The sequence below is a fragment of the Pseudopipra pipra genome, chromosome W, assembly GCF_036250125.1.
Source record: "Pseudopipra pipra isolate bDixPip1 chromosome W, bDixPip1.hap1, whole genome shotgun sequence".
NCBI lineage: Eukaryota > Metazoa > Chordata > Aves > Passeriformes > Pipridae > Pseudopipra > Pseudopipra pipra.
The window spans coordinates 22,943,915-22,956,953 of record NC_087580.1 but is presented as its reverse complement, the minus strand read 5'-3'; the positions used below and the strand labels follow the sequence as shown (position 1 = coordinate 22,956,953).

General features: G+C 50.1%; 1 protein-coding gene across 1 annotated transcript; it reads left to right on the top strand.

The window, feature by feature from the left end:
* Positions 1-894: 894 nt before the first annotated feature.
* On the top strand, positions 895-1,930 carry LOC135405472 (olfactory receptor 14J1-like). The gene has a single exon (XM_064640173.1). The coding sequence runs from the start codon at positions 973-975 to the stop codon at positions 1,927-1,929; it is 957 nt and encodes a 318-aa protein (XP_064496243.1). The 5' UTR covers positions 895-972; the 3' UTR covers position 1,930.
* The last annotated feature ends 11,109 nt before the right edge of the window (positions 1,931-13,039 follow it).

Here is a 13,039-nt window from a genome sequence, read left to right as displayed (position 1 = left end):
TTGTTCTCAGCACTGGGTTTTCTGAGCCAGTGTGGGGTTTTGGGGGGGCAGATTCCTGTGCAGACCCAAACTCTTTGGGTGCTCCTGTGGGGATGTGTCTGTGGCAGCCAAGTGCCCAAGTGCCCTCCAGGCACCTTCAGGGGATTCAGCTGTTTGCCTGGGTGTCCTGCAGGGCTGCAGGTGCCCTCCAGAAGGGCACAGCTCTGCCATAGCATCTCTGTGCTGCACAGGATCCCCATGGAGAAAACTCCTCAGGGCTAAATCCATGGAAATGCACTGGGCAGCTGCAAGGAGCATTTTGTGTCTCCCTCTGGGAGGGGAGAGATGAAAAGGTGAGGAGTGTGTCAGTCTGTTCTTTGGACATGGATTCCTGGTTATCTGAGCAGTTTCTTTGGAGGGGAACAGTTGAGTGTGATGCTCCTCCAGCTCCCAGCTGCCAGCACAGGGCAGCTGAGCCCAGGACTGATGGGCAGAGCAGCTCTTCTCTCTGCACTAAGGGACCATCCTTGTGCCCCTCAGAACCCACAAGACTTGACCTGCAGTGCAATAGGAATGTCAGGGATTTCAAACCTCCACAACCACTCCTAAGTGTGGCAGGTGCAAGTGGGTGAACAAATCCAAAGAATTCCCTCAGCTCAGTCCTTCATTTGGGCAAATTGCAAACAGCAAAACTGAGAAACTCTTTGATGTATCATGAATACATTTCATTTGGGATCACCCTGCATTCCAAGTTCTCTCTCCCAGCAGAGCAAGGAGTCATTGGGAGCCCATCACAGAGTTCCTGCTTCCAGTGTTCCCTTCAGCCAGCAAAAGGCAGAGCTCAGGGGAGGGAGCTGCAGGGAGGTCTGAGAGAGGAGAGAGAGCCTGTGAGTGGGGTGGCTGTGACGGGTAATGTTTGGCTGCAGAAGCCTGGTCTAACTCAGCAGTGACTTTTCCTCCTCAACAGATCAAAATACCCTGGGGAAGGAGCAAATGTCCAACAGCAGCTCCATGGCCCAGTTCCTCCTCCTGGCATTGGCAGACAGGCGGGAGCTGCAGCTCCTGCACTTCTGGCTCTTCCTGGCCATCTCCCTGGCTGCCCTCCTGGCCAACGGCCTCATCCTCAGCGCCGTAGCCTGCGACCACCACCTGCACACCCCCATGGGCTTCTTCCTGCTCAACCTCTCCCTCACAGACCTGGGCTGCATCTGCACCACTGTCCCCAAAGCCATGCACAATTCCCTCTGGGACACCACAACCATCTCCTACATGGGATGTGCTGCACAGTTCTTTTTCTTTGCCTTTTTCATTTCAACAGAGTTTTATCTCCTCACCACCATGTGCTACGACCGCTACGTTGCCATCTGCAAACCCCTGCACTACAGGACCCTCCTGGGAAGCAGAGCTTGTGCCCACATGGCAGCAGCTGCCTGGACCACTGGCTTTCTCACTGCTCTGCTGCACACAGCCAATACATTTTCCCTGCCCCTGTGCCAGGGCAATGCCCTGGGCCAGTTCTTCTGTGAAATCCCACACATCCTCAAGCTCTCCTGTTCACACTCTTACATCAGGGAACTCTGGCTTCTCTTGTTTTCCATCTCTTTATCACTTGGTTGTTTCATTTTCATTGTTTTCTCCTATGTGCAGATCTTCAGGGCTGTGCTGAGGATCCCCTCTCAGCAGGGACGGCACAAAGCCTTTTCCACGTGCCTCCCTCACCTGGCTGTGGTCTCCCTGTTCCTCAGCACTGGTACATTTGCCTACCTGAAGCCCCCCTCCATCTCCTCCCCATCCCTGGATCTGGCCCTGTCTGTTCTGTACTCAGTGGTGCCTCCAGCACTGAACCCCCTCATCTACAGCCTGAGGAACCAGGAGCTAAAGGATGCCCTGAGAAAAATGATGACTGGATGCTTTTCAGGAGCAATAAAGTGCCTGTTTTCTGGTGTGTAGCATTCAGAATGGGACTTCTTAATGACCCGGCCTTCCTGCTCAGGTTTTTCTTGAAGGTCAGCAGATTTTTCTTGCAATAACGTTCTGTGCAATGAAATATTATTATGCATCTGCCTTCTAATTTAGTGTCTACCCATTGAATTTGACCCAGAGATGTATAAATGATGAATTGTTCTCGCTGAGTATTTAAACAAATTAAAAAACAGTACCTTCATTGTCCAAATCCTTCTTCTCAGATGTTCCACACTGCAGGACAGGGTGTATTTGCAAACAGGAAGGGGACAATAATCCCAGCCCAGCAGCACTGCCAGGGAGCAGCAGTGCTTGGTCTGTCCAGAGCTGCTCTCTTACCACTCCCACACTGTCCTGCTGAGCCCCTTTCTCGCTGTAAGACCTGAGTGCTCTCTGAGCACAGTCCTGGGGGGTGGAAGCCCTTGGAGCACAGGCAGGGACAGGCCCTGGGAACTTGTGAAGCAGAGCTGGGCTCCCTTCCAGCATCTCCAGGATGCTGTGGGATCTTCTGAGGCCACTGCATGGACTGGGTCACTTCTTCTGTCCCCTTGCTCCAGGGCTGGGACTCTCCTGCAGTGTCACCATGACACTGCTGCTCTCTGCTTTCCAGGTTCCATTTTCAGATCCAGTCTTCCCCTCCTGTTCCCAGGGACATCCTGTGAGTGCTTCAGAGCTGCCATCCTGGGGCAGCTCCTGCCCAGCGTGGGCAGGCACAAGGTCTCTCCAGCTGCTCCTCTCCCCTCCCCAGTGCCACTGTTTTCTGCAGCCTCCTCATCCTTGCCCAACACAGCCCTCCTGGCACAGTTGTGCTACCCCCTTGTTCTCCCCCCTCCTCAGGCACCTGCCCAACCCCCTCAGCTCCAGCCTGATGGCCACAAACCTTCAGGGCAGGGAGGCACCAGGGAAAATGCTGAGGAAACCTTTCAGCTGCACTCAAATCCAATTGGAGGGGTTGGCCTCGAGCAAGAAATCCCTTCTCATTCTCCAGAACCACCAGGACAACCTGTGTTGTGTCCTGGGCACTCCTCTGGAAGTGTGGGCTATGGAAAAGGTTTTGGTGTCAGGGATATTGGGAAGGCTGGGCAGTGTCACTGGGAGACCTCTCCCAAACCCTTGGAAAGGCCAGAGCCAGCCCAGAGCTTCCTGGGGCCTTGGCAAAGGCAGACATGGAACCAGTCTGCAAACAGGGCAGCAAGGAGGGTTGGCAGAGTTCCAGACTGCTCAGGCTCAGCAGGGAAGGGGAGAGGGCAAGTCCTCCTGCAGCCATTGCCAGGCATGGGAAGGACAAGGCAGGGATTGCAGAACCCCTGTGGGAGGGAAAAGAAGGGGATGTTTTGTGCCTAGACTTTATCAAGGCCCTTGACATGGTCTCCTGTGGTCTCCTTATGGCCAGACTGGTGAGAGCTGGACTGAAGAAGTGGAAGATGTGGTGGGTGGGAAGTTGGCTGAATGAAGAGTGTCAAATAAAATCCATGGTACAAAGTCCTCTTGGCAGCAACTTCCTGGTGAAATCCTTCAGTGACCAGTCCTTGAACACCACTATAGAGCATCTTTATTATCTCTCTGTACAATGGGACAAAATGTATTTTCAAGTCCTTTGTGGATGATGCCAAATTTCAGGAGCCCTTGAGCAACCTGTCCTGGTTTAAGGACACATATTGGCGCAGGTACTCCAATAATGGAAGGTCCCAAATGATTGGAGGTTGGCGAATGTCACCCCAATCCACAAAAAAGGCTGCAAGCAGGACCCTGGCAACTACAGGCCTGTCAGCCTGACCTCGGTGCCTGGCAGGGTTATGGAGCAGATCATCCTGAGTGCAATCACACAGCACCTTCAGGATGGACAAGGGATCAGACCCAGCCAACATGGGTTTAGGAGGGGCAGATCCTGTCTGACCAAGCTGATCTCTTTTTACGATCAGGTGACCCACCTGGTGGATGAGGGGAAGGCTGTGGATGTGGTCTATCTGGACTTCAGCAAGGCCTTTGACACTGTCTCCCATAATATACTCCTGGAAAAGCTGGTAGCCCATGGCTTGGACAAGTGTACCCTCTCCTGGATTAGGAGCTGGCTGGAGGGTCGGGCCCAGAGAGTGCTGGTGAATGGAGCTGCATCCAGCTGACGGCCGATCACCAGTGGTGTTCCCCAGGGGTCAGTGTTGGGCCCAGTCCTGTTTAACATCTTTATTGATGATTTAGATGAGGGGATTGAGTCCATCATCAGCAAATTTGCAGATGACACCAAATTGGGAGGGAGTGTCGACCTGCTGGAAGGCAGGAGGGCTCTGCAGAGGGGTCTGGATAGGCTGGAGAGATGGGCTGATTCCAATGGGATGAAGTTCAATAAAGCCAAGTGCCGGGTCCAGCACTTTGGCCACAACAACCCCCTGCAGTGCTACAGGCTGGGCACAGAGTGGCTGGAGAGCAGCCAGGCAGAAAGGGACCTGGGGGTACTAATTGACAGGAAGCTCAACATGAGCCAACAGTGTGCCCAGGTGGCCAAGAAGGCCAATGGGATCTTGTCCTGTATCAAAAATAGCGTGGCCAGCAGGAGCAGGGAAGTGATCCTTCCCCTGTACTCTGCGTTGGTGAGGCCACACCTTGAATATTGTGTTCAGTTCTGGGCCCCTCAGTTCAGGAAGGATATTGAGGTGCTGGAGCGGGTCCAGAGAAGAGCAACAAGGCTGGTGAAGGGACTGGAGCATAAGTCCTATGGGGAGAGGCTGAGGGAGCTGGGGTTGTTTAGCCTGGAGAAGAGGAGGCTCAGAGGTGACCTCATCACCGTCTATAACTACCTGAAGGGAAGTTCTAGCCAGGTGGGGGTTGGTCTCTTCTCTCAGGCACTCAGCAATAGGACAAGGGGGCACGGGCTTAAGCTCTGCCAGGGGAAATTTAACTTGGATATCAGGAGAAAATTCTTTACAGAGAGAGTAATCAGGCACTGGAATGGGCTGCCCAGAGAGGTGGTGGATTCACCATCCCTGGAGATTTTCAAACGCAGATTGGACGTGGCACTGAGTGCCATGATCTAGTAAATGGACTGGATTTGGACCAAGGGTTGGACTCGACGATCTCTGAGGTCTTTTCCAACCCAAACAATTCTATGATTCTATGATTCTATCCCCGTCTGTGACATCACATCCTCCTCTGTGACATCGCATGTCTCCTGTGACATCACATCCACCTCTGTGACATCAGAGCTCTCTGTGATATCACATCCTCCTCTAGGACATCATATCACCTTCTGTGACATCACATCCTCCTCTGTGCCATCACATCCTCCTCTGTGACATAGCATGTCTCCTATGACATCACATCCTATCCTGTGATATCACATCCTACTCTGTGACATCACAGCTCCCCTGTGACATCTTATCCACCTCTCTGACATCACATGTCTCCTATGACATCACATCCTCCTCTGTGACATCACATCCTCCTTTGGGACATCACATCCTCCTCTGTGACATTACATCCTCCTCTGTGACATCACATGTCTCCTATGACGTGACATCATCCTCCTCTGTGACATTACACCCTACTCTGTGACATCACAGATTCCTGTGACATCACAACCTCCTCTGTGACATCACTCTTCTACTGAGACATCACATCCTCCTCTGTGACATCACATCCCCCTCTGTGACATCACATGTCTCCTATGACATCACATCCTTGTCTCAGACATCACATGTCTCCTATGACATCACACCCTCCTCTGTGACATCACATCCTCCTCTGTGACATCACAGCTCTCCTACGACATCACATCTCTACTGTGACATCACATCTTCCTCTGAGACATCACATCCTCCCTGCAAAATCACAGCTCTCTATGACATCACATCCTTTTCTCTGACATCATATCCCCTTCTGTGTCCTCGCATTTCTCCTATGACATCACATCCTCCTTGTGACTTTACATCCTCCTTCGTGACATTTCAGTTCTCCTCTGACATCACATCCTTCTCTGCGACATTGCAGCTCCCTGTGACATCACACCCTCCTCTGTGACATCATATCCTCTCCTGTGACATCATATCCTCCTCCATGACATCAAATGCTTTTCTGCGACATCACATGTATTCTATGACATCACATCCTCCCTGTGACTTCACATCCTCCTCTGTGACATCGCATGTCTCCTATGACATCACATCCACCTCTGTGACATCACTGCTCTCCTGTGTCATCACATCCTCCTCTGTGACATCACAGCTCTCCTGTGACATCATAGCTCTAGTGTGACAAAACATCCTTTCTGTGACATCACATCTTCCTCTGTGACATCAAATCCTTCTCTGTGACTTCGCATGTCTCCTATGATGTCACATCCTCCTCTGTGACATCACATCCTCCTCTGTGACATGATATCCCCTTCTGTGACATCGCATGTCTCCTATGACATCACATCCTCCTAGTGACATCACATCCTCCCCTGTGACATTACAGCTCTCCTGTGACATCACATCCTTCTCTGTGACATCGCAGCTCCATGTGACATAGCATCCTCCTCGGTGACATCACATCCTCCTCTGTGGCATCGCATGTCTCCTATGACATCACATCCTCCTCTCTGACATCATATCCTCTTCTGTGACATCGCATGTCTCCTATGACATCCTCTTTGTGACATCACATCCTCCTCTGTTACATCACATCCTTCTCTGTGACATCATATCCTCTTCTGTGACATCTTATCCCCCTCTGTGACATCGCATGTCTCCTATGACATCACACTCACCTCTGTGACATCACAGCTCTCTGTGACATCACATCCTTTCTGTGACATCACATCTTCCTTGGTGACATCAGATCCTCCTCTGTGACATTGCAGCTCTCTGTGACATCACATCCTCCTCTGTGACATCGCATGTCTCCTATGACATCACATCCTTCTGTGACATCAAATCCTCCTTTGTGAAATGACAGCTCTCCTATGACGTCACATCCTCCTCTGTGGCATCACAGCTCTCCTATGACATCACATCCTCCTCTGTGACTTCACATCCTCCTCTGTGACATCGCATGTCTCCTATGACATCACATCCTTATCTCAGACATCACATGTCTCCTATGAAGTCACATCCTCCTCTGTGACATCACAACCTCCTCTGTGACATCACATCCCCCTCTGTGACATCGCATGTCACCTATGACATCACATCCTTGTCTCAGACATCACATGTCTCCTATGACATCACATCCTCCTCTGTGACATTACATCATCTGCTGTGACATCACATCCTCTCCTGTGACATCATCTCCTCCTCTGTGACATCACATTCTCCTCTGTGACATCACAGCTCTCCTATGTAATAACATCCTCCTTGTGACATCACATGTCTCCTATGACATCACATCCTCTCCTGTGACATCACATCCTCCTCTGTGACACCACAGCTCTCCTGTGACATCACATCTTTCTCTGTGACATCACAGCTCTCCTATGACATCACAACTTTCTTGTGACACCACATCCTCCTCTGTGACATCACATCCTCCTCTGTGACATCACATCCACCTCTGTGACATCACATCCTCCCCTGTGAAATTTCATGTCTCCTAAGACATCACATCCTTCTGTGACATCATATCCTCCTCTGTGACATGACAGCTCTCCTATGACGTCACATCCTCCTCTGTGGCATCACAGCTCTCCTGTGACATCACAGCTTTACTGTGACATCACATCCTTTCTGTGACATCACATCTTCCTCTGAGACATCACATCCTCCCTGCAAAATCACAGCTCTCTATGACATCACATCCTTTTCTGTGACATCATATCCCCTTCTGTGACATCGCTTGTCACTTATGACATCACATTCAACTCTGTGACATCACAGCTCTCTGTGACATCACATCATTTCTGTGACATCAAATCTTCCTTGGTGACATCACATCCTCCTCTGTGACATCGCAGCTCTCTGTGACATCGCATCCTCCTCTGTGACATCACATCCTCCTCTGTGACATCACATCCTCCTCTGTGACATCACATCCTCCTCAATGACATCACATGCTTACTGTGACATCACACCCTCCTCTGTGACTTCACATCCACCTCTGGACATCACATCCCCCCCAGTGATATCACATCCTCCTCTGTGACATCACATACTCCTCTGTGACATCACACGCCCCTCTGTGATGTCGCATGTCTCCTATGACATCACACCCTTGTCTGTGACATCACGTCTCCTATGATGTCACATCCTCCTCTGTGACATCAGAGATCTCCTGTGACATCACATCCTCCTCAATGACATCACAGCTCCCTGTGACATCACATCCTTCTCTGTGACATCACAGCTCTCCTATGACATCACCGCTTTCTTGTGACATCACATCCTCCTCTGTGACATCACATCCTCCTCTGTGACATCACATCCTGCCCTGTGACATGACAGCTCTCCTATGACGTCACATCCTCCTCTGTGGCATCACAGCTCTCCTGTGACATCACAGCTTTACTGTGACATCACATCCTTTCTGTGACATCACATCTTCCTCTGTGACATCCCATTCTCCTCTGTGACATCACAGCTCTCCTATGTAATCACATCCTCCTTGTGACATCACATGTCTCCTATGACATCACATCCTCTCCTGTGACATCACATCCTCCTCTGTGACATCACAGCTCTCCTGTGACATCACATCCTCCTCTGTGACATCACATCCTCCTCTGTGACACCACAGCTCTCCTGTGACATCACATCCTCCTCTGTGACATCACAGCTCTCCTACGACATCACATCTCTACTGTGACATCACATCTTCCTCTGTGACATCACATCCTCCTCTGTGACAATACAGCTCTGCTGTGACATCACATCCTTCTCTGTGACATCGCAGCTCCATCTGACATGGCATCCTCCTCTGTGACATCACATCCTCCTCTGTGGCATCGCATGTCTCCTATGACATCACATCCTCCTGTCTGACATCATATCCTCTTCTGTTACATCGCATGTCTCCTATGACATCACATCCTCTTTGTGACATCACATCCTCCTCTGTTACATCACAACCTCCTCTGTGACATCACATCCCCCTCTGTGACATCACATGTCTCCTATGACATCACATCATCCTCTGTGACATTACGTCCTCCGCTGTGACGTCACATCCTCTCCTGTGACATCATATCCTCCTCTGTGACATCACATCCCCCTCTGTGACATCACATCCTGCCTGCCTATGACATCACATCCTCCTCTGTGACATCACAACTCCACTCTGACATCACATCCTCCTCTGTGACATCACATACTACTCTGTGACATTGTATGTCTCCTATGACTTCACATCCTTGTCTCAGACATCATGTGTCTCCTTTGACGTCACATCCTCCTCTGTGACATCACATCCTCCTCTGTGACATCGCACGTCTCCTATGACATCACATCCTCCCTGTGACATCACATCCAACTCTGGGCATCCCAACCTCCTTTGTGACATCATAACCCTCTCTGTGACATCGCATGTCTCCTATGAAAACACATCCTCCTCTGTGACATCACAGATCCCCTGTGACATCACGTCCCCCTCTGTGACATCGCATGTCTCCTATGACATCACATTTACCTCTATGACATCACAGCTTTCTGTGACATCACATCCTTTCTGTGACATCACATCTTTCTTGGTGACATCACATCCTCCTCTGAGACATCGCATGTCTCCTATGACATCACATCCTCCTCTGTGACATCACATCCAACTCTGTGACATTGCTGCTCCCTGTTACATCACATCCTCCTCTGTGATATCACCTTCTCCTCTGTGACATCGCATGTCTCCTGTGACATCACATCCCCGCCTGTGAAATCACATCCTCCTCTGAGACATCACATCCCCCTCTGTGACATCACATCTTCCCCTGTGACATCATATCCTCCTCTGTGACATCACATCCCCCTCTGTGACATCACATGTCTCCTATGACATCACATCCTCCTCTGTGACGTCACATCCTCCCTGCAACATCACAGTTCTCTATGACTTCACATCCTCCTCTCTGACATCTCATCCCCCTCTGTGACATCGCATGTCTCCTAAGACATCACATCCTCCTCCTCTGTGACATCACAGCTCCACTGTGACATCACATCCTCCTCTGTGACATCACAGCTCTCCTATGACATCACAGTTCTACTGTGACATCACATCCTTTCTATGTCATCACATCTTCCTCTGTGACAACACATCCTCCTCTGTGACATCGCATGTCTCCTATGACATCACATCCGTGTCTCAGACATCACATGGCTCCTATGACATCACATCCTCCTCTGTGACATCACAGATCCACTGCGACATCACATCCTCCTCTGTGACATCACATCCTCCTCTGTGACATCACATCCTCCTCTGTGACATCGCACGTCTCCTATGTCATCACATCCTCCCTGTGACATCACATCCGACTCTGAGCAGCCCAACCTCCTTTGTGACACCATAACCCCCTCTGTGAAATCGCATGTCTCCTATGAAATCACATCCTCCTCTGTGACATCACAGATCCCCTGTGACATCACATCCCCCTCTGTGACATCGCTGCTCTCTGTGACATAACATTCTCCTCTGTGACATCACATCCACCTCTGGACATCACATCCTCCTCTGTGACATCACTCCCCCTCTCTGCGATGTCGCATGTCTCCTATGACATCACATCCTTGTCTGTGACATCACGTTACCTATGATGTCACATCCTCCTCTGGGACATCACAGATCCCCTGTGACATCACACCCTTCTCTGTGACATCACATACTCCTCTGTGACATCGTATGTCTCCTATGACTTCACATCCTTGTCTCAGACATCATGTGTCTCCTTTGACGTCACATCCTCCTCTGTGACATCACATCCTCCTCTGTGACATCGCACGTCTCCTATGACATCACATCCTCCCTGTGACATCACATCCAACTCTGGGCATCCCAACCTCCTTTGTGACATCATAACCCTCTCTGTGACATCGCATGTCTCCTATGAAATCACATCCTCCTCTGTGACATCACAGATCTCCTGTGACATCACGTCCCCCTCTGTGACATCGCATGTCTCCTATGACATCACATTCACCTCTATGACATCACAGTTCTCTGTGACATCACATCCTTTCTGTGACATCACATCTTTCTTGTTGACATCACATCCTCCTCTGTGACATCGCAGCTCTCTGTGACATAACATCCTCCTCTGTGACATCGCATGTCTCCTATGACATCACATCCTCCTCTGTGACATCACATCCAACTCTGTGACATTGCAGCTCCCTGTTACATCACATCCTCCTCTGTGACATCACCTTCTCCTCTGTGACATCGCATTTCTCCTATGACATCACATCCTTCTCTCAGACATCACATGTCTCCTATGACATCACATCCCTGCCTGTGGCATCACATCCTCCTCTGTGACATCACATCTTTCCCTGTGACATCATATCCTCCTCTGTGACATCACATCCACCTCTGTGACATCACATGTCTCCTATGACATCACATCCTCCTCTGTGACATCACAGCTCCACTGTGACATCACATCGTCCTCTGTGACATCACATCCTCCTCTGTGACATCACATCCTCCTCTGTGACATCGCACGTCTCCTATGACATCACATCCTCCCTGTGACATCACATCCAACTCTGAGCAGCCCAACCTCCTTTGTGACACCATAACCCCCTCTGTGACATCGCATGTCTCCTATGAAATCACATCCTCCTCTGTGACATCACAGATCCCCTGTGACATCACATCCCCCTCTGTGACATCGCATGTCTCCTATGACATCACATTCACCTCTGCGACATCACAGCTCTCTGTGACATCACATCCCTTCTGTGACATCACATCCTCTTTGTGACATCACATCCTCCTCTGTGACTTTACATCCACCTCTGGACATCACATCCTCCTCTGTGACATCACCCCCCCTCTCTGCGATGTCGCATGTCTCCTATGACATCACATCCTTGTCTGAGACATCACGTCTCCTATGACATCACACCGTTCTCTGTGACATCACAGGTCTCCGGTGACATCACATCCCCTTCTGTGACATCACATCTTCATCAGTGACATCAAATCTTCCTGAGTGACATCACAGCTCTCTGTGACATCACATCCTTCTCTGTGACATCACAGCTCTCCTATGACATCACAGCTTTCTTGTGACACCACATCCTCCTCTGGGACATCACATCCTCCTCTCTGACATCACATCCTCCTCTGTGACATCACATCCTGCCCTGTGAAATTTCATGTCTCCTATGACATCACATCCTTCTGTGACATCATATCCTCCTCTGTGACATGACAGCTCTCCTATGACATCACATCCTCCTCTGTGGCATCACAGCTCTCCTGTGACATCACAGCTTTACTGTGACATCACATCCTTTCTGTGACATCACATCTTCCTCTGTGACATCACATCCTCCTTGTGACATCACATGTCTCCTATGACATCACATCCTCTCCTGTGACATCACATCCTCCTCTGTGACATCACAGCTCTCCTGTGACATAACATCCTCCTCTGTGACATCACATCCTCCTCTGTGACATCACAGCTCCACGGTGACATCATATCCTTGTTTGTAACATCCCAATCTCCTCTGTGACATCATATCCTCCTCTTTGACATCACATCCTCCTCTGAGACATCGCATGTCTACTATGACATCACATCCTTGTCTGTGACATCACATGTCCCCTATGACGTCACATCCTCCTCTGTGACAGCACATTTTCCTCTGTGACATCACATCCCCTCTGTGACATCACAGGTCACCTATGAGATCACATCCTCCTCTGTAACACCACAGGTCTCCTGTGACATCACATCCTCCTCTGTGACATCACAGCTGTCCTGTGACATCATAGGTTTAGTGTGACATCACATCCTTTCTGTGACATCACATCTTCCTCTGAGACATCACATCCTCCCAGCAACATCGCAGCTCACTATGACATCAAATCCTCGTCTGTGACATCATATCCCCTTCTGTGACATCGCATGTCTCCTATGACATCACATCCTCCTCTGTGACATCACAGCTCTCCTGTGATATCACAT

Coding starts and splice junctions, on each gene's coding strand:
- LOC135405472 (XM_064640173.1), top strand. CDS start 973: ATGTCCAACAGCAGCTCCATGGCCCAGTTCCTCCTCCTGGCATTGGCA.